The following is a 22,020-nucleotide window of genomic DNA, read 5'->3' on the forward strand; positions in this document are numbered from 1 at the left end:
TAATTACATTTCTAATGGGTCGGTATCAGTGGTTAATGCAAATGATCTGCATACTATCATTCACACAAAGAGACTCAATTGACTATTATTCAGCGCAGACATTACGTGGTATTACTGTCTGACCACTCAGTTTGCATGACATCCCATGGTTCTTTAAAATTCCTTCCTCACTCCCAACTTCTCTCTCCTCTAACCGAGTCAAAGGATCTTCTGTCGTCCGCGCCGTAGCAGCCATTTTCTATCTCAGCTCTTGCAAGCTCAGTCCTGCGCTGATTAGCCTACTGCTATTCCAGGTGCACACTATCCGAATAGCTTTCATTTAAATCTACATTGCACAACTCCACAACAAAGTCGATAGCAGGAGAAACTTTGTTGCAACACCTTGCTGATCTTATTCTTGCCTTGCAGTAGTTTGATTAATGAATCATATCTGCTAACAGCAACCCTTAAGGCTAGTTGCTTTAAATGCTGCTTAAAGAAACAGCAAATGTTGGGGAGATATTTATGCGTATCAAGAAAGGGTTTACGTGCCGCACGGCTTGAGAAGATAGTGATATTCTGGTTATTGTACTCTTAGAAGCAACATAGTGAGGTATAAGTAATTATAATGCAGTTTGTATGCCACAACCAACATTGAAGGCATGAATTTGTTTTCAAAGCAGTTTCCCAGATCGTTCAAGACACAGAAGATTGTGACAATATACTTGTAAGCATTAAATCTTCCAAAAGAAAGACTAGACTATTTCACCAGAAAAATATATTTTTGACCTTACTGTCATATTTATAATGCAACAATTCTCAGATTCAGAGATGGCAAGAGCACTGGATGTGTATTGTATGTTCTGCCATTATTTAACTGTTACTTATTCCATCTCAACAAAAAAAACATTGACATTTTTCGGTTCGCACTTTTACTTGTGTCTCAATACAAGTTTCACTTTGTATTTGGTGCTGATGGTACTAAAAGGATAGTAGTGATATTCACTAAACCTTTGTTATACATCACATTGACATCTATAGCACTATACACAACATTTTCTCAAAGGAAAACTAAACGAAGGTATGTAGAGTCAATATCATGCAGTAAAAAGGGAACAGCTTAGTGTTGCAGTCTGGCTGTTTACTACTTGGAAGTGTGTGTGCTGGCCAGCTGACAAATTCAGGAGCTGCTGGATTAGATGACTGGCACAGTAATGGCTGTAGGTGCTGGACGACTTCCAACAGGCTACTATTGGAGTTGACTGACTGTAGCCCAGGGGAACAGTGTACTTGGCTGTTAATGTTTGCATTTTTTTTTTTTTTTTTACTGCAGACCAAAGTTAAATACTGGTAAAGTGGGATCTTTGAAACGGCCATGACAGCTGACTATTTCAGTATGATTTTAAATCCCCCTAAACTGCTCGTGTTGTGAGCAATGATCATGCAAGATATAAAACCCCCTAACTCTAAGGTATTTTTCAACCTCCTCTGCCCTCAGTCCTCTGCTTGCATGTTAGCTCCTCTGACCAGAGATCTCACCCAGGTGATCACCTGAGTCATTTCGCGGAGATGAAAGATTTGTTTCAGGTTGAATTAAATAAAACTCAAAGATAATCATACCTGTCAACCACGACGGTGTACTGAATCTTACGAAAGTTGTAATTTGCCCTTACATATTGTTGGAATGTTTTGCCGGTCTCTAGGGCATAAGCCCAATTAGCAATTTACAAAACAACGACTTACTCAATGCATGTTCGTTTTATCTTTCAAGAAGGTGAACAATGTAAATAAAGACTCACACAAGTCGATTGAATTTGCTCGTCTGTTTTCTTTTCCGTCTCGGAAGTTCAGGAATCATACAATGATCAGATCTGGGTAGCTTTTCCATCCTCGCGAATGCTATCACCGGAGACTGGCAAGGGCAGAAAAAGGGGCATGGTCTAACATGCAGGCCTTATTGTCTTCAAATTTAACATAATGTGGGCTGGTCTCCACCCTGGCTGACCCTGTCCCTAGCTGATCCTCTCCAGCTGGTCCCATGGTCAGATCAGGGCACGCTGACTCGAACACTTTTAGCTGATTACGCGATGTCCGTAAATGTGTAATTGCCATATTGGTTTTTGGTTAACCTCTTGGCTAATACAAAGCCATTCATATAGATTTAGATCCTTAACACACCCTTTTGGCCTCAAGTCACACCCTTACTACTGCGGCCGATATAATTTGGATTTTAATAATTTGTAAAAAATAAAAAATAAAAAGTTAATGTAAAAATCGCGCGTCCCCCCAAAAAGTGGGGTCGGCATAAATTTAGACCTTTGTAGTGTACGAGAAAGAGCAAGATGCAGCTGTGGAGATAGCCCATGTGACTATATGTGACCCTATGGCCTTAACTGAAATCAACTAATAAGTCTGCCAAGATTGTCATAGAAAAGGGAAGCCAAGCAAGAGAAAGGTCACAGCAAGATAACGGCCCAGCTCAAGTCACCTATCTAATCATATACACCAAAGAGGCCTAATCTAACAATATCTGTATATAAACTTACACAGTAAATGTAGCGCGTGTGCAAGATTAACTCCACCGACAGTACAGTGTGCAACAAACCTTAATATTTTTGTTTTTAGCTGACAGCTTGAAAACATGAGTCTCTGTTTATGGTGTGGACATGTGATGAGTCATGGCTGTGCTGAAAATGTGACACCACGCATCCCTGGTGGCCATATACCTTTACTTTTAAACAGTATGGTAAGTGTGACGTCAGCACTGATGTGCTGCATGTGTGTGCGCGCGCATGTGTTTTCTTTCTTAAAAATACCTCTGTCCACTCCAAGTGTCTTTAATAACTGGACTCGTGAAATACAAGGCAGCTCTTACTTTCAAGCAATACTTGGCTGTAGTTCATTTGTGACAGCTTCATTTCAGTGTTTCCCTATCTCTTCAACAAGTGGAGGAAGGCAGAAGTGTAGGCGAGCAGTTTATCACCAGCCAGCATACATGCTGTGAAGCTCAGTTGAAGGGATTTAAAGCCACTGAAGGCTAGAGGGTAGTTCTGCTGGTGATCTACCTCTGTTTTAAATCAGAGCCTATGCTGGGACTACACAATGGGAATGTAATAAATGAAAGGCAACAGTATGGTTGAAGATGTAACATCAATTTTTTTTTTTTTTTTTTTTTTTTTTTGCCGGTGTCATGTAGGCTATATATTTTCGCAACTAATCTTGGGGCCAGGTGGTAATATTACTGCCACTAGAGTTGAGGTGATGAACAGCAGCATTATTTACACAAGAAAGGATTCTCGTTTGAGTGCTGTGACTCCAAATTCTTCAACGGGAAGACTGTCTTTACCAACACGAATAATAATTCATGTATAAAATGGAAATATATTAACCCAAAAAAATGAAAATTCTCCATTGTGAGACAAATAAAAGGATTAAAAGATACAGTAGGATTCCAGTTATTAATATGTGTGAACATCAGCATTTACATATCTGAAATATGTTCACGATTGGAACAGAATGACAATTAAAAAAAATATATACATACTGATAATGATACATATTCACAAGCAGACTATGAGCAGATGATGATTTTGAAAAAAAATAAAAAATACAACAAAAAATTCTAATAAAAATGTCATTATGCTGTCTATTCGATATGCCTTCCATTATGTGGCAAACTGTGTATCCAGACAGGGCAACAAGTTTTTATTAACACCCAAAAAATATGTCCTGCAATAATGGTTGTTTACCAAAGTCTGTTGTTTTATTAACATAATAATTTCTTGGCCTTGTTTTGTTTGTTTGTTTGTTTGTTTGTTTTTGTCAGCCTTTTTCTCTGGTAGCTCAGTTACTGAAATTCAACTTTATCACCCAAGTTCTATTAAATCATAGAGGACAAAATGTCACACTAACCAATTTGTAAGTGAAAGTAATAAGGCAGCATGACAACCGATGTGTAAATTAAAACATTCCCTTTACGTGCAGAACCATTTTTTTCTGCCATTTTCTAGATGCCGTAAGCATATCTCCTCTGTCTTTATTTAGTCACAGTTTATAAAAAGAATGTAAAAATAAATAAATCATTATAATTGTTTCCTTTTTTTTATTTTATTTTTTTTATATGGCTAAACATGCTGGGTCACATTGACCTGTAAGCGTTTTTGGTGGAGCAAAGATTCCTTCTTGAACTCAGTTATTAAGAAATATTTTTCTGATAAAATGTAATCTAACAGTCTTGAGGAACCTTATCATTCTTACAACTAGTATGCTGTACTTTTAGTGGACATATTGCTTCTGCTGTATTGAGAGCTTCTCAAATACTTCTTTGACTTGGGGAAGTGTTTCATGATCATCTGTCTAAAGTAAGTCTGGAACTTTTTACCAACAAAAGTATAAAAGATGGGACTGATGCAAAAGTAAATGTAAGCAAAGTTACGTGTTATGTGAAGGGCATAGCTTCTTTTCTGTGCTTGCTCACAATTTGGGGATCCACCGTGGATCAGGAGCACAATGTTGAACGGGGTCCAGCAAATAAAAAACAGTAGCACAATGATGAATACGAGCTTGACTGTCTTGAACTTGGTAACTAATTTAGATGATATGACAGTGATGGCAATTCTAACGTAGGAGTAAACAATAATTGCCAGGGGGAAAAGAAAGAATAGTATAAGTTGTAGGTAAAACCCAGATATTCTTACCTGAGACACATCTATGGAAGGAAACTCTCCAGGATATTCTTGACAGTATGTGTTATTGTTAATATAATTAATGAAAGTCGTGTGGAGAATCATAGGCTTAATACATGCCAAACTGCTAATCAACCACACCACAAAGCAGGAGATGAATGCGTAGCTTTGGTTCCTCATCCGAGATGTACTCAAGGAGTAAACCACAGCAAGGTGGCGGTCGAAGGTCAAAAGAGTAAGAAAAAGGACAGAACTGTAGAAGCCCAGATAGTAGACAGTGCCTACTATCTTGCACATAAGTTTGCCAAAGATCCAGTTGGAGAGCTGCATGTAGACTCCCAGAAACGGAAGGCTGCTCATGAAGATCAGGGAGGACATCACCAGATTTAACAGCAGGATGTTGGTCACGGTGGTCACCTTCTCAAACCTGGAAAGACCAGATCAAAATCAGCGATTGGTTGTTAATCATCCCATGTGGATTAAGAAGTACAACAATGTACAGCAACATTTGTTTTCTTCCCATTACATGTGATTCATCGCATTTAAATGCATTCCCCGAACCGAGGTAATGTTTCCCGCTGAAACGAATGAGAGTTTAGTTGGAATCGTCAACGTGTTGCATTGTGAAAATACGCTGACGCATTATGTTTGAAATAGAATTAGGAGGTAGAACTATACACATTGAGTAAATGTACCTATTTGCGTTCCACAAAGGTTACTTGATACATTTATAGTCATGATTAACGCTAGAAAATGTAATTTGCCATAAGGCAAGAAGTTTTGTTTTTTTTTCTAATATGATGCTGCTATTATTTATTTGGTTATGAGCATGCCTGAAGCCAACTGCAGCCCTTTTTTAAAAAATCTTGGTTTGTGTCATGCATGACAATGAGCCTTTTCCAATTATCATAAAATAAAAACTGTAAGCTTAAATTACTGACTATAGCTGAATAGATAGGCTCAATGAAATAGTTGGGGACGGTTGGATAGAAGTTCAAATATATTCATTTTTAAAGTGTATTAGTGAATTGTGTACCACTTTATAAATTGTAATGAACTGTCCCTCTCTGCGTGTAGTCAAGCCAGGCTGCTGACATAGCAGTTTAGTTTAGAGTTGAGTTTGGAATAATTTGTAAAATACATTTCTTCAGGGAACACAGAAATAAATTACTAATCGGCTGTGCTCTACTAATCATAAGAGGCCAGTTAGACCTAAATATAGCAGGGCCATTTTTTTTTTTTCAAACCCAATCCACCCTTGGTGCCAGCCATTTGATAAAGAAGGTGAGAAAGATGAGGATTTTGTACAATTCGGTCATTTTCTGAAACGGGCTAACATGAGTCATAAAAGTGGAGGCGGCACTGTATCACATCACATTGCTTCTTGAAATCTAACCAACGTGGGTAAAGAATAACACTGTATAGGCTGGAACATGTATCAGAGCAATTGCAAAAAACACCGGTTGTAGCCAGTGCAACCGTTTAGTTGGTCCTACAAAAGCAAGAAAAGACTGAAAACAGACATTGAACAGGTAGATCAAGAAAGACAGCAGCAGTTAATGACACAAACACAGTGAGAGCTGACATCAGCAACAACCTCTTGGGGTAAAGGTACTGTCTTGTAATCTACTCTTATCAGAAGATTCCACAAAGTCAAGTACGGAGACTGTACCAGAATGAAGAAATATTCAGAGATGAGCCCAACAATATCTGTGCAAAGTTTTATCCGGACAAATGAATGAAGATTTATCTCTACCAAAGTGTGGGGAAAGAAGAGAAAGAAAGTGTCTGTTTATGATCCAAACAACTCAGGTCACGTCAAGAGTTGGCTTTTTACCTGCTTAAGATAAGACTGAAGGGAGTAATCCCCAACAAATAATAACTGAAAGAGGCAGTTGCGAAAGCCTGGAAAAAAGCTCACAGAAGAAGAAAGCTTCAATAGGTTACACACTTGAGGCAGTCATTGCGTATTATTCACTACATTAATGAATCTTATTCACTACAGTGGTGTTTTGTTAATTGGTATGAGCTGCAAATGTAAATACCTGGAAATAAAAGCTGTGAAACTGTTAAACTCCCGTTTCCAATTACAGCAGTTCCCTTCATTTTGCCTCAATTGCTTCAAGCCACCATTAATCAACAATCAATTCCACACAATTGAACACATTCTTAACGATCAATTAATCGATTATTATGCCCACCCCTGGTGTTAACGAGCCATGTTACCGCTGCAATCATCCATTTTATGTGTGACATGAAGCTTTTAGACTGCTTAAATGTCTCACTTTTCAGAGTCCTGCAATAGTGAAAGATTTTATTCGAGGCGTCATTGGTTTCTTCCATTCCTAAGCCAGCGACGTACTCAGAATTTGAATATTGTAAGTGGAAACTCGTCGCCGGCTATCCTTAATCCATGCTAGTAAAGCAGTAGTCATAATTATGGTAAATATTTGTTCAATATAATATTAAACAAACGTCCTAAAACTATTGCAGAACCAGCCTATTTTGGTGCCAGTCTGAAGAAAAATAGGTAGTAAATAAATAAACGGAATATATTTTTTTTTCATTTGATCCACCTTTCTGACAAAAACCTCTTTGTAAATCAAACTATTAATTGCATTTTTTTAAGGATGTATTACGTTTTCACCGCAGGAAATCGGACTCTTGAAGATTGCCCTTCAGTTTGATGCACCGACTAAAGGACATGTTATACTGTGTTTGCTACTCATGTGCCTTTTTATCTAATTACAAGGACAAACTTCAGCTTTGAGGGGTAATTTGGAATAATGTATATGAAGCGCCACCCATTATGGCTGAGAGACTCGTCACTTATGATGGCTGAAGGTAATGAGTGTAAAATGCTAAAATGTGGAGTGGTACACTCAACAGTAATGACTTCATACTTGACATTTGCTTATCTTATTTGACTTAATTTCAGTTTAGGGCAGTATCTGTACATTTTTTTTTTTTTTTTTTTGCCCATGAGAAGACAGAAACTGCTACCTTGCAGTTCAATAATTAGCCCATTGGAGTCCATTAGTGGAAATTGTACCTTGAGGGGCAGTAATGGACACCTATGTGTGACACTATGAGCCTAGCTTGTAAACAACCCTACACACAAACCACTTCCACTGTCATAAATCAAAGTAAAAGTTTGGGGATTGGGAGCTGCATATTCCTCGGTGAGGCAGATGCGATACGCAATGCAACAAACAAAAAACGGTTCAAACTTGTGATGTGATATGATAGGATATGTTTCGTTTTTGTGAATCTGAGTGTCTCTTCATGGTTACAATAGATGAAGTGTTTGTTCAATCAGTATTGGATGACGTTCAAGTCGCATACCTGCCTATTTACATTACAGAAGTGCTACCTACCTGTAGTATGCCTATACATGACAATTGCATTGTGGCTTTCTCATCAAGGCTTTTGTGTGTTCCTCGTTTGTATTCCTGAATCTCACTGTTTTTTTTTTTTTGTTACCTTGAACATTTTTTCTGTGATTTCAAAAGGCTAAATAGAGAACAGTGTTGGAGATGCTGAACAATGTGGATGTGACCTTTAGTTTTCTTCGAGTGAAAGTGTCGCCATTGAGTAGGTGAAGTGTTCATCTCTCTCTGTGCATGAATACTGTACTCTCGTTCATCTTGAATATTTGATTCTTTTGTCTGACAGCCATGGTGAAATCCAATATTACACATCAACCCGAGGCAAAAAAACAAAAGATTAATTTAAAATCGTATGGCATTGGCTGAAAAATTTTACTGTGGGTGACAGCATAGCATTGAATTGTGACTCTTTAATTGCATTCGATGGCTGTTGGACTCAACAGCAAACTAAATTCATAAATGAATAAAACAAAAACAAAACAACTCTGTTGTCTTGTGGTGAAGTTTTAAAGATTATGCCCGTGTTTTCACTCACCGGTAGATGATGGTCAAGACAAGTCCGTTGCCAAAGAGACTGAAGAGAAACATGAAGTAGTAGAGAATGGACAGCTGAGCTCCCACATAGTTGTCAACATCCCGATTGCACGGTGCAACAAGTGCGGCCGGGTCATCGCTGTAATTATCGTAGTCGTAATCGTATGTTGTCGTTTCCATCGTCACCTTGACTGCGAGAGGCAAAATATGTCAGAGATAAATAAGATTTGCAGTATTTACCTGATGGTATGTGTAAATGAGCTACTATAATCTGAAAGTGTGCTCTTAGGCAGGAGGACCAAATCATCAATTCTACCAAACACCACTTGAAACGGGAATAACCTTCATGGGACCTCTTTTGAAAAAGGCACAAATTAGTTTCAATGAATATCATGCTAACTAGAAATGACTTACCGTCTGGCCTTGCCCTTGTTGTCTGACTCTAAGGAATCAAGCGAAGCAGCGAGCTGACTCACAGTGACTTCAAGTCACCCTATGATAAATCAGACAGCAAGGGGAAGGAAGTAGCCCGGAATAATACAGTGTTTTTGTGCATGTTGTGTGTGACTGCTATTTGTTTTTGGAACTCAAACACAATTGGTGGAGGAGGCTTTTTGAGCATCTATCTATCCATCTATCCACCTATCCATGTAAATTGACTTGTTCTATTTTTAGCTCTGTTAATAGCAGTTTTATATTATATATATAGGAATTTAGTACATGTTCAGTGTTTGTGTGAAAGTCTTTCTTAGATCATAAAATCATACAAGATGGTCCGAAACCCTCGTTCAACAATATTTATTGTCATGTAAAACACGTCTGTAAAAACAAAACAAACAATATTGCAATGAAATGCAATCATATCTTCCAAACATCAACAAACATTTACTTACTGATATATATATATATATATATATATATATATATAGATAAATAATGCCCAACAAAATAGAAATTACAATTTATCTTCTCAGGATATATTACAAATACATTTATGGCTTTGTGACACGACTCCATAGTGATAAACAACTACAAAGGTGATTCATAACATTGCATTACCAGGATTGGAAAAAAAAAAGAACAGTAAAAATAAGCTACTAAAAGCCGTTTGAGAATATTTCAAATACATATAACTATTATAACTTTCAAACTCAGTCACAGTGTACAATAAATGGGGACAAATGAAGCAACCTTAGCAGGAGATGATGTTGGGCTAACTAAAGTCCACATTATTGTTGGTGCATAAGTAGGACAGTCAGCACGGACGAACATGCATGAGTGTCATTTTATGCTTCCAATGTTTTTTTTGACCCGCTGTACTTCTGGGTGGAAATTTCAATACCCATCCATTATTTGCCCTCATGCCCGCGACAAGTCATCCGTGTGCTGTGAAAACCTATGGCATAGTTCACAATTCTTTTGGGGGCTACCGGTACTTTGAAACTTGCCAACTCTGACAAGTAGAAATGTACCATATGAAAGTGAAAAGGATCATTTAGAAACCGACTTCCTGATGCGCAAAGCCCGGAGCGAGGCGCTTGTTAGGTTTGTTATCCCACAAGGCATTTTTGACGGTTCCAAATGACAGTTTTGTGCTGACGTCCCCAACCTCTTTTCTGTGGAGAACCCAGTTATTCCAAGGCAACTAAATTTAATCCGTAGCTGAATGTGAGGTGATACAATTTCAGTTTGAGACAAAATCATCCTGCTCCTTGCAAACGCAACATTTTTCTGCCTACGTCTGTAGTTAAAAATGTGATTCTTTTGTCTGGAAAAGCTAATAGGAATGCTTTGAGTCCCTTGAAAATAAAGAAACAAAAGTATTGCATAACAATGATGAGGTTTTACCAACAATGCTACATTGATTCACACTACAGGTCATAACATCAAACATCAACCAAATAGTGATAGTGCTAATAATTGGAAGCTTGTTGGGGGTTCAGCTAAATACAAATTGGCACTCCTGCATGACTGTCTGTAAAACTGTACGAAGAATGACAGTTGCATCCAAAACATGCAGAATTATTTTGCACCGACTCTGCTGCAAAGATGTCAAAGGCTTAAACATTCTTTTATAATGTGGTGACAATGCTCAACTTAGGAATTTCCAACAATTTTCTTTCTTCATGACACGTTGGTGGAGCACTTGTGAATAGACCTGAAAGAATGTTATTTTTCATCGGTCTAAAAATAACGAGCAAACCAATTATGATACGTGCTTTTTGTTGTTGTATTCAAAAACATACTGTAGGTAAGCAACCAAAAAGTGAAATATGGTGTTCATCTTGAATGTTTAGGAATTAAAACACTATCGAGAATTCGGTGGATTAAACCCTTTTGTGGCCTAGAAGTCTTGTAATTTGCCAATTAAAAGCAAATGACAGTAAGGTGTCTCCTAGTTTTTCACGAGCCATGTCCCAGAAATGTACGAACAGAGTGATAATGGAGGATTTAAAAATGATTAAAAGATGATTATTATGCTGGTATGTATGAACGAGTATTAGACTAGAATATACATTACCTTATTGTATTTCCTCAAAAAGTGGCCTTTGCTGTATAAAATCGAGTCAATAAACACCCTTGGCCAAGCAGACATTTTGAATTTGTGCTAAAAAGCATTTTTTTCCCAGCAGGTAACAGGCTTCTACTTAAAATATAAGATATACATTTAAAAAAGTGAATACATGGAAATGCCTGGATCTGAGAGTGTAGGTGAGGTAAATGAGAGATTTTAAAAGTTCTTCTACACATGCACAGACATTCCACGCAAGTCTTGTCAGTATTGCTTAGCAGGTCAATATAAATATAAAAAACAAGATTCCTAGTAGCCTGTTCGTCACAGTGACTGATGAAGATTAGCACAAACCTTTGTATTTAGGATGAAGATGAAAACTTGGATGATACCTGGACATTGAGCTCTAGAAGTATTTGGACAGGTTCAGGATTTTACCTTTTACACACCATTAGAATGGATTTGAAATAAAACGAGCACAAGAGCTCCCAATATACAGTTGTAGAAAATTCCGCAGTAATGTTATGGCACCTAAACAGGAGGTAGTCTGCCCAAAAGGAATTGTAATATGTAAATGCCCTTTTTTTATAATTTCAAATGAAAGTCTATACTTAATTTACATATTGATTGTTTTATTGCAAATACTTTGTGGTGGTATATGAGGGAAAAGATTTTTGAAAACTCAATTGTCTAAACCTTTCTGGACCTAAATGGCTATAGGCCTTGCTTAAATACGTCTCCTTGTATATTGATCCTCGCAAAACATTTAGATTCATTTTTCGAGAACATACTGACATTATCACACAGTTCATACAATCATTAATATGGGGGCAGCACTTAAGCGCTCAAGGCAGAAATAACGCGTTGATACTGTAGACTGATTGAGTTACAACTCATTTAGACCGCCTAACCTTCAAACTCGTCAACTCATTATCAGTCAAAGTGACACAAAAATAACACAATCAAGCCATAAACATTGGCGCGACTTGGAACCATTGAACTCATAAACTTGCTCCAAGTGGAAAGCAGAATTTGTATCGCAGAATACCTCCCTCAGCTGATGTTTTGGACCATGAATTCTCTAACTATGAATCATGTGCCACCCATTTCAGTTTGACTCAACTCATGAGGTTATTTCTGCCTCCAGTGTTGCGGTGCCGCGCACAACGTGCTTCTGCGGGAGTCAACAGTCACACATGAATCAGTGATACAGTAAATGGCCTCTGGATACATGTGGGGGTGTTAAAGCCAGTGGCACTTGTGTCCCTCGCTGCTGTGTGTGCCATCAGATATTGGGTCCTTTGCTGTAATGTTCCCTTAGGTTGTAGGTCTGATAACACATGGATAAGTCACATATCCCCGGTGTCCCTGGATTACCCCTTTTACCGGGATCTCCAAGGGGTCCTGGTTTCCCAGGAATTCCCTGGTTGCCTGGCTGTCCAACTCCATCAAATCCGCGAGGACCGCGAGCCCCTTTAGTTTAGAACAAAGGAGGAAAAAAAGAATATAAACACAGATGACTACTGGGTTTTATGCATAATTGATGGAGCAAGAAAAAAAAATCATCTACCGGTAATTGACTGTTATAACTTGTGCAAAAAAAAACACAAATACTGTGCATAGCGTCACCAAACAATGTTATGTAAGTGCTCACAAAAAGCTCTCTACCCACATATTGGTTAAAAATGGAGCATCCTTGTTGCATTTCCATTAAAAGTGCACTCGTGTTGATGAGAGCTCAGATGTCAGAAAACTGTGGTTAGTTGCCGAAACATTTTGTAACTCTACAAAATGCAGTCATGGGAGTAGACCAGTAAAGTATGCTAAATGATTCTCTCTTTTTACATACCTAGCTGTCCGGGTGGTCCTGGGCGTCCCTGGTGAGCCTCGCCTTTGCTGCCCTTGAACCCTCGTGGTCCTATGTCACCTGCGGACATACATGCTTACTTAAAAATGGAAATATATCACAACAGTAAAATGACTTTGAGTCGCAATAAATTGGATATTTTCCAGTCCTGGTGATTATTATAAATAAAACTGTAGACTATGTCAACATTGCCTGTAGATGTAGAACGATTAATCGACAATTAACTAATTGTCCAATTATCCGATTCGTCATATTGATTAATCGTTTGTCTTTTTTTTGAAGAGATGGAAATTGAAACATGTTATACATTATTATTATTATTATGAAAACCCGATGTGCTATAGAAAAAACAAGAGCAAATTCGGCATCATTCTTTGTAACGCATTCCACTAGGTCGACATTACTAGTTAAAAGGTACTCTCCTCTAAGGAGGAGATTTAACTTAGTCCATAACAAGACAACAATGCCAAAACAAGAAATTACCAATGAGAAATATTTTATAAGGTCTACTTTATATTGAGCTTTTTTCTCAAAATAACTGTTGGTTTTCTCAGCCAACGTGAGCTACAATAGCCTACAGCTGACCCGCGATCCTAATGAGGACCTGTGGTTTATAAAAGGTATTGTTCTCTAGCCACATCTAAATAAAAAAATAAAAACTCATTTGCGAAGAAACATGTTACTTTAAGTCCTGTCTGGATTTTTCATGTTCTCTCTGTGCTTGCGTGGATTTTCTCCGGATACTCCAGCTTCCTCTCACATTCCAAAACATGCATGTTAGCGTAATTGAAGACTAAATTGTCCAAAGGTCTGAATGTGAGTCTAATTGCTCGTCTGTCGAAATGCGTCCCGTGATTGGCTGGCCAAAGTCAGCTGGACCAGTCATCAGATACCGACAAGCGCCATAGAATATATTTATCAACGTCACGGTTATCCGCCAAGACAAACTTTTTTGTGTATAGCTGTCATCTCTCAAAGTAACAAGGTAAAATCACATTCAACAGTGAGATGTTATAGTTCGGCGTCTTCCACAGATGATTAGCCACTTGAAGGGTTGATAAATCAAAAGCAGCTCATTAAGTTGGTTTTGCATGCAGTATTTATTTTATTTTGCTCTGCTGACTTTAACTGGTGCTCACTTGTTTAATAAGCTTGTTTTACGGGCTACATTGAGCATCAACACATCCAATTTGTTAGCTGTTGGCACTCTTTTGATTTTAATCATAGCTGAAAGCAGCTGTAAATTTTCCCGAGCTGTTGTTTCCGTGAAGAGGTGTAGTCGTTTATTGTTTTGCATTCGTCGAGGGGAAAAGACGGAACATCTGCACTCAGACTTCAGCAAGTGGACCTGCCTGGCAACGGACTCAGAGGCATCATTACATTGACCTGTGCTCAGGATTAATCTGTTAATACTGTGTATCGGTGCCAAAAGGAGTCGTTCCGAAGTGCTTACCTTTGAGGCCCGGAGGACCCTGCGCTCCAGGAGTCCCTGGGTATCCCACAGAGCCAGTCCTGCCAGGATAACCGGGGATTCCTATTGAGCCTTTGGGTCCTGGGGCACCAGTCTCGCCAGGGGGTCCCTTCACAGTATGGCAGGATTCACATCTCGCTGATCTATCCATGGTCTGGAGAAGTGCTGGGAGTTGAGCTAAGGGGCAGAGACAGCTATTACTCATTTACCCAATAGCGTAGCACACGAGATGCATGTTGAGAAGAAGCCAAGATTGCGTCAATAAACTTAAGGTATGTTTAAACAACAATAATCTCTTTAAAACCAACAGGTTGATACACGTTAATTATACATTCTGCCATCTAGTTCTCTTCGTTGTAATTGTTAGATGAACAAAAATAGATTTGTAGTAAATGAAGTCTTTTACATACCAATTAAACAAAATTGGGCAATTTCCCAGTGCGCACTTGTTTTTGTGTACACACACGTTAATGGTTTTTGTTTTTTTTTTCTCAAACTTCCACTTTGAGACCTGCTTTTAAATGTTTTCGTCAGGCTCTGAAAGGCTGTTGCATTTCTAGTCCAATGATACCTTGTGAATAGCAACGTAAATCTCCAAACACAGTTTAAAGTCCAAAAGAACCATTAAGAAAGATAGAACCAGTTTACTGATATTATATATCATTCTCTTAAACTCTCCGTTTCTGTGCCACCACACTTGAATAAGAACCCAATCAGGATCCTGTTTACCATTCAGCCACAGCTAATTATCTTTCCTCTCAAAGGTCTGCTGATGTTGGCTATCCACTTGCTATCGCTCCAATGAAATGGGGGAGGATAATGGTCTGCAGACCGTAGGTAAAGTGCCTTGATGCTTAAAAACTGCATTCATGTACACAACAATGGAAGCATAATTATTGACAGAACTGCCAGAACAACCTCTTCCATTTTCTGTCCTGCCGGAGTCAAGAATCGAACCTGAATCTCACAACTGTAAGTTCTCAATGTACATGAAGTGTGACAGGATGAAACGATATAGAAAATGCATTGATCAATGCTGATATAGTTCAGGCAGTCGTTTCATGTACACAATGTGAAATCCCAGTGCATAGGATCACCATGGTAACCACCTGTTACATACACACAACAGATGCGTTTGATCACGTTACGCACGCGCAAATTTTCCATGCTGCTTCTCACTGCTTCACATTTCCCAGAAAACTGATCCAAATCACTGGCACAGCTGTCCCTCCCCAGGTCGGCCTTGTTTCCTCACCAATCCTCCTTTTGGTCTCACCACTTCTGTTCATTAAAGCTAATTGTGTCTGCTGAGTCGTCCTTTGCGGATTTCTAGTTTTAAAAGGAAGACGTTATTTTCCCCACCCCCCCCAAGAACATCACTCTAATTATTCTGTCAGCTTGTACTCAATCAGTCAGTGACACCAGCATTAGATCAATAATCACTTATGCAGCGAGCGACTGTTTGAAAATCCATATGACAATTATAGGGCATTAGTGAGTGAAAGATGTCTGGTATTCATCATTTACTTTCAGAAAGATAATTCGATTTTGGATTCTTATCTTATTTTGCGGGAGGGGGGGGTGGTCAGGGGGAAGAATACTTGAACTACACCAATTGCATTATTCAAATCCTGGGGGCAAGAAGTAGCCCGTGACATCATTTTATGTGGCTTACTAAAGCAAATTAAGTTTGTCTACTTCATCTTTCATGATAAATGGATTTGTTCTTTTCCTTTTGGTCGAAAAGCTGCGCCGAAGTGTAAACTTTTAAATGATATTACAAGCAATTTCCCCCCACCAATCCCATACTTAAATATTTGGGTGCCGCTATTTTCCATGACTTTGGATTTTGATTAAATATTTTGCTAAAAAAAAAAAGATGAAGAGAAAAATGACACTATATCCTCCAAGACTTTATCGCTTAGATGACTCAAGTTGCCCATTTTCTTAATCGTCAATCTTTGGTTGGTTGGAATTTTGAAGAAGTGGAATTCGGCCTGTCATTTTGTCCATCACCAAAATGAATTTCAAAACGCTGCATCACAGTGAATAGCAAATATGCCCTTGAAGAGCTGTGAGAAGGATATCAAACCACATCAATCAATCAATCAATCAATCAATCATATTAATATGTTTCCTTGTCACAGTTGGTGCATTATTCATGTTACATCCATGATATCCATGTCAGTCTTCTTGCCCAATATTATGGAACCTATAAATGGATTGACTTTTTGTTCAAATCCCTTGACAAATGGGCACGCTTATAGTGAGTCAAAATAATTGGAACTTTTCATTTTTTTTCAGTCTTTCAGCAGTCATACAGCAACGTGCAATTGAATAACAAAAACAATGATAGATACGAATCGTATGCCGTTTCCAATTCAGCAGTTACGGAAATGTATTTGATGCATGTAAATCTTTTTCAGCCATTGGCCTTCATGCTGCACAGTGACATTAAAACAGAAACTTACAGCGCAGAACATCAGTGCAGAGCTTTACAAGATGCTCATCTGATGGTGACTTGCCCTGAAAAACAGAACCAGATCTCAAACAAGCTACAGGTTAAAAGAAGGTCTTAATCTTAACCTAGCCTTGACATTTACAGCATAAACCCAGTGGCCCCAAACTTGACTTTTCCATATCTTGGCAGGAATCCCCTTTTACTGAGACAATAATGAGCACATTCACTCACTGGCTTTCCAGGAAATCCAGGCTGACCTGGTTGGCCCGGCAACCCATCCAGGCCAGGAAATCCCCTTGGACCAACAGCTCCCATGTGGCCATTGTGGCCCATGTCCCCTTTCTTTCCTTCAAGCCCCTGGGGACCCTCATCCCCTTTCAATCCTTTCTGAAGGAGGACAGATGAGAGAAAATCTTACATTATAGTGATAGAACATATTCCACACATTTCCAAGCTATATAGATATAAAGATATAGATATACCGTATTTTCCGGATTATAAATCGCTACTTTTTTGCTAGGTTTTGAACCATGTGTCTTATATAAAGGCACGGCTATTCTGTGCATTTGAGGGCGCTATGCACTAGGTAATTTATTAGGTGGTATGTGGAAGTAGAGCAATAAAAGGTGGACGTTAACTGACAAACTGGAGTGGCAGCGGGCAGTGAAATGAAGATAAGCACTGTTTATTTTCTCTTGGTTCTGTTCCGTTTTAATCAGCAAAGTTGCTGCCGTGTTAAAAGACACTGTTAGGAAAGAATCTCTTCAGGTACATGTACATTTGCAGTATAAATCGAATTTTTCAACTTGGAAATTGTTTTAGATATTTTTTCCCCACATTAATTCCAAGATTTTACTCAAGTAAATGTCTGTCCAAGCTATCCAAGCTTTGTAGAAAATTATAGTTGGAAAATGCGATTAATCGGGATTAATTATGGAAATGTTTGCGATTAATTCGTTTTTAAAAAATTAATCGATATGATTCATCACTGTTACACTAATGCCCGTCGCGACTGTGAATGTGAGTATTTCGCATCATCGCTTTAAAAAGCCATCAGCAACTCCGCATACGTGGACAGCAAAAGTATCAATACTTCATAGAGCTAATTGATACTCCGATAGCAGCCTTCCTGATACAAAATATCAATATTTTATTTTATTTCTTTTTCTTTTTAACTACCGGTAACCTACAAGTGGTGGGGACTAAATCACATGGTATTAGAGACACTAAATCAGGCTCCATTCAGGTTGCAATTTAACATGTCATTTCACATTTTCCACTGCAATTGCTGTGTTTAACTACTCAACAAATAGCTTTTTTTCTCCTTCTATAATGTAGTTACATGATCGTAAAAAAAAAAAACTCTGCAGCGGTTATTTATTCTTGATCCAAATTGATGCACCCGCAGAGGAGATGTGTGTTTTATACATCATCAACAAATGAGACAGCACGTGCAGAACTGAGGCAAGCTGCAGCTCCATAAATTTATAATGCTGCAGACAGTACAGTAAAATGTTTTCTATTTCAAATGTGTTCAGCTTTGGAAAGAATGCTTTTGTGATGTATATTTTTGCCCGGGGGGGGGGGGGGTTAGATTTCCCCAGGCCTCTAGGTATTGGCTCTGTAAGTCTTCCAAAGAAGCTGCGCACAAGCTTGTCAGGGCTTCCTCACTGTGGGGCAGAATGAGAGAGAATGGATTATATCTAATACCGCAAAGTCTAATTTGACATACCTCTCCTTCCCTTCCCCTGGGTCCCACTTGGCCCTGATGTAAGAAAGAAAAGAGAGCAGAGAGGGTGGGGATGAAAAAGACGACGAGGAAGAAATGGAGAAACATTAGAAATGAGTGCTTACATATCAAAAGCTGAGACAGAGTGTCAGAGGAGCGATGCTCACAGCTCTGCATTGGCGATGCAGAGCTGCTCTTCCCCCCCCCCCTGTCAAAGCCCTTGGCTTACACAACGTTTTAGATTGCTTATTCCAATGCAATCTCCAACACTCCTTTTGTACTTGCTGTAATGCAATGAAAAATGCATTTGTGATTCTTTTATTCCTTTGAAAACGGCATCTGACGGTAACACCAATTCTGTCAGGCTGTTTTGCAGAATTAAACACTTTAACATATATCTGAAACTCTCAGAGTGCTCGATTTCCCCCGAAAAGACCTGTTTTTTTTTTTTCAATGGATCCTTTCTGATGACAGTGTCATGTTTCACAAATGATTGTTGCCTCTTTTGAGGCCGTTTCATTCACTAGCATGGGTGGCAAACATTATTTGGATTAGCAATGATACTGCAAGTGGAAATAATATCACATTGCAAATCAAAGCTTGCAAATTACATTTTTCTAAACAGGCCCCTTGGCGAGTAATTTTATCCATCCAAGTGCTGAAGGAAGAAAATAAGCTTGGTCTGTTCAAAGTATTTAAACATGTGTCTTTTGAGATTCCTTTTTAGATTAGATGTTTAATGAACCAATATAGTGGCAACAGTTTGGTAGCAAACACTGAGGCAAGTTCAGTTTGTTGTTGCATTGTCCTGAATTTAATTTCCAGCATAATGCTTTGTGCCTCCCTGTTGGATGATAAAAGAAACAAGTGATACCGGATCTCAACTAACAGGAGGTTATGTTTCTTTAAAGTGGAAGTCAACCCAAACATATTTTTCAACAATATGTTCTATGCAAGCCCACTAGTTGAAACAAGGCATTCTGATAAATATTGCGTTTGTGGAATAAGAGTTAATCCACTTGTTTTTAGCCATCTCCGGTGGTGGCCATTTTGTCACTTCTATCAACTGAAAATAACATCACAAGGGCTCAGGTAACGACCAATCACGGCTCAGCTTCAGCCGTGATTGGTCATTATTGTGGGGGGGTGAATACAGCAAAATACGTTGGTGACCCCAACAGGTACCAAGGCGCTGAATCCAACAGGAAGAGCAACCGGGGAGTCTTACCACCCACCTGCACGTAGCCAACATACATTATACCGCATGCACATCGCCTTGAAGCGTGTACGACTCCCGCTTGGAGTGTTCTTGTTCACCAGCTGCTGAGCTTCCGCAGTTTGTAGATCCCCCGTGTGTGATTTGGATCATGACAAGTTGGACCTGATTCACATGGCCTACTCGGGTCTGCACTGAAAGGTGTTCACTTGCCCGCTGTCCCTTAGCCAGCTGTCCCTACATGTGTAATTGAGACCATGTAAGTATCTCACAAAAGCTTTTGTAAATATTTTTATTATCAATTTTGACTGGGCAACAATGACAAACTGAGACTTTGCTGCAATGTAACCGTCAGTGTATAGCAGTGTAAATTTACTGTGGCCTCAAATAACTCTACACACACAGCTGGTGTAAACCGCTGGCAGGAAAATGGCATAAACCCCGAACTGAAAATGTGCGAGTGTCAATATTTTGTGTGGCCGCCGTAATGTTGCATGCCCTCATGAGCATAGAGTTCAACAGAGCGCCACGGGTTGCCGCTGGAATCCTCCTTCGCTCGTCTGTGACAACACGACCGGTCGAATGTTGGAGACTTTGTGTGCCTCAGTTTTGCAGATAAGGGAAAAATTCAAAATCCTTTGTCAAAATTTGAACGCGCAAAGAAAGAAACAGCAAGTCGAAGCGGGGATGACTGAGTGTGAATTGAGCTGAAATAGGATCCCTGACCTGTGGCAGAACTTATATTTGTATATTGGTGTGAACCTGGAAATGGGACACAAGCTCAGGAGGCGCTGACTGCGGAAGTTGCGAAGAGGCAAGAGGTGTGCGTCAACCTCGGACACACTTGTGATCAATTTTTCAAATTCCCTGCATCATCGTCTGCAGAGTTGAGGCTCTTTTAGTCAGCCGGGTCAAGGAAGCGCAGTTGACGTGGGAATCGACGGTTTGCCCGCTGACTGAGGAGTTGACGGGACAAGGTTGCTGACCAAAACCTTAGAAATGTTCTCAGGGACTCTGATTCCAATATGGCCAAGAAACTGTCACCAAGTGTCAGAAACGTGGCCAATATGGACGCCTCCACTAGTTACTTGACAAGTCCTTCCTGTATAATGTGTCATTTGATGTGCTGTTGAAAGAAGTATTGAGGCTATTTGTGTCCTCCGCCCGTTTGTAATAGGTCGTTCTCTTTTCCGCATGCTGCCCACAAGTAGATTAGCTGCCATGTGAATCAGGTCCAACTTTTAATGATTCAAATCACACCCAGCGGGACATTGAAAAACTGAAGGAGCTCAGCTACCGCCGCCCACAGTTGGCAAACAAAAACACCTCAGGCGGGAATGGTCCACTCTGTTCTCATTTGTTCAAGAGTCCGAACGGAATGCTTGATCTTTATTTATTTATTTGAGATTTGGTGCAACTAAATTCGAACTACGTTTACATTAGATATTGAATTGTGTGAGATTTGGAGGATGCCATGGATTTCTGTTTCTGCATTGTGGATTTTTACTTAACCTTTTGATGCACAACATGGGTCCAAAGTGACCAGGATACATCCTTTTTTCCCCCCTTTTTAATTTTTTTAAGCAGGGAGTCAACCCAAAAAATGCTTTTTTCAAAAATATGTTTTATGCACCTTAACTATTCTAATCATGGTATTCTGATTAATATTGCGTTTGTGGAATATGAGTTAAGCAGCAAAATGCAGCCATCTCAGTTGGCGGCCATTTTGTCACTTCTGTCGACTGAAAATAACTTCACAGTTGCTCAGGGATCAGCTTCAGAAAACTGGTGAGCCCTGAGTGGTCGTTACCTGAGCTACTGTGATGGACTTTGACAGAAGTGACAAAATGGCCGCCTACTGAGATGGCTGGATTTGGCTGCTTAACTCATATTCCACAAACGCAATATTAATCAGAATGCCATGTGAAGGCATAGAACTTATTATTGCAAATAATTTTCCGATTTAATAATTTTCCGCTTTAATAAATCCCCCTTGCTGTACCCTTCCAATGCGCAATATAATCCATATGCATCCTAAATCAACAAAACAAATAAGCATTTTTAGTTTTCCTTTCATACTTAAAAAACATATTATCTCAAATATTAAATTTGATGACAACTGTGAAAAATACTTGTGATGATGTGAGTATTTTGGAAATGTCCACACAACATTGTTC

At 39.1% G+C, this 22,020-nt stretch overlaps 2 protein-coding genes across 2 annotated transcripts in view; both read right to left on the reverse strand.

Annotated features, from left to right (window-relative positions):
* Positions 1–4,238: 4,238 nt before the first annotated feature.
* LOC147127411 (C-C chemokine receptor type 3-like) lies at positions 4,239–8,767 on the reverse strand. Its single transcript, XM_086021406.1, has 2 exons — positions 8,589–8,767; positions 4,239–5,091 (listed from the first exon to the last, which is right to left on the reverse strand). The coding sequence occupies exons 1-2, from the start codon at positions 8,765–8,767 to the stop codon at positions 4,239–4,241; spliced, it is 1,032 nt and encodes a 343-aa protein (XP_085877532.1).
* A 603-nt stretch (positions 8,768–9,370) lies between these two features.
* LOC147127412 (uncharacterized) overlaps positions 9,371–22,020 on the reverse strand; it is a 39,277-nt gene continuing 26,627 nt past the window's right edge. The window contains exons 25-30 of the mRNA XM_086021073.1: positions 18,631–18,663; positions 17,130–17,285; positions 16,909–16,963; positions 14,420–14,614; positions 12,949–13,026; positions 9,371–12,572 (exon numbers count right to left, since the gene is read on the reverse strand). Coding sequence (XP_085877199.1) covers positions 12,385–12,572; positions 12,949–13,026; positions 14,420–14,614; positions 16,909–16,963; positions 17,130–17,285; positions 18,631–18,663 — 705 coding nt within the window. The 3' untranslated portion in view covers positions 9,371–12,384. The remainder of the gene's footprint in view (positions 12,573–12,948; positions 13,027–14,419; positions 14,615–16,908; positions 16,964–17,129; positions 17,286–18,630; positions 18,664–22,020) is intronic.

The sequence above is a fragment of the Filicampus tigris genome, chromosome 21, assembly GCF_054856515.1.
Source record: "Filicampus tigris isolate MCC_2025a chromosome 21, RoL_Ftig_1.0, whole genome shotgun sequence".
Classification (NCBI taxonomy): domain Eukaryota; kingdom Metazoa; phylum Chordata; class Actinopteri; order Syngnathiformes; family Syngnathidae; genus Filicampus; species Filicampus tigris.

Excerpts from the sequence above, each read along its gene's own strand:
- LOC147127411 (XM_086021406.1), bottom strand. The coding sequence starts at position 8,767 with ATGGAAACGACAACATACGATTACGACTACGATAATTACAGCGATGAC. Across the intron at positions 5,092-8,588 it reads GTCTTGACCATCATCTACCG|GTTTGAGAAGGTGACCACCG; the intron begins GTGAGTGAAAAC and ends TGGTCTTTCCAG.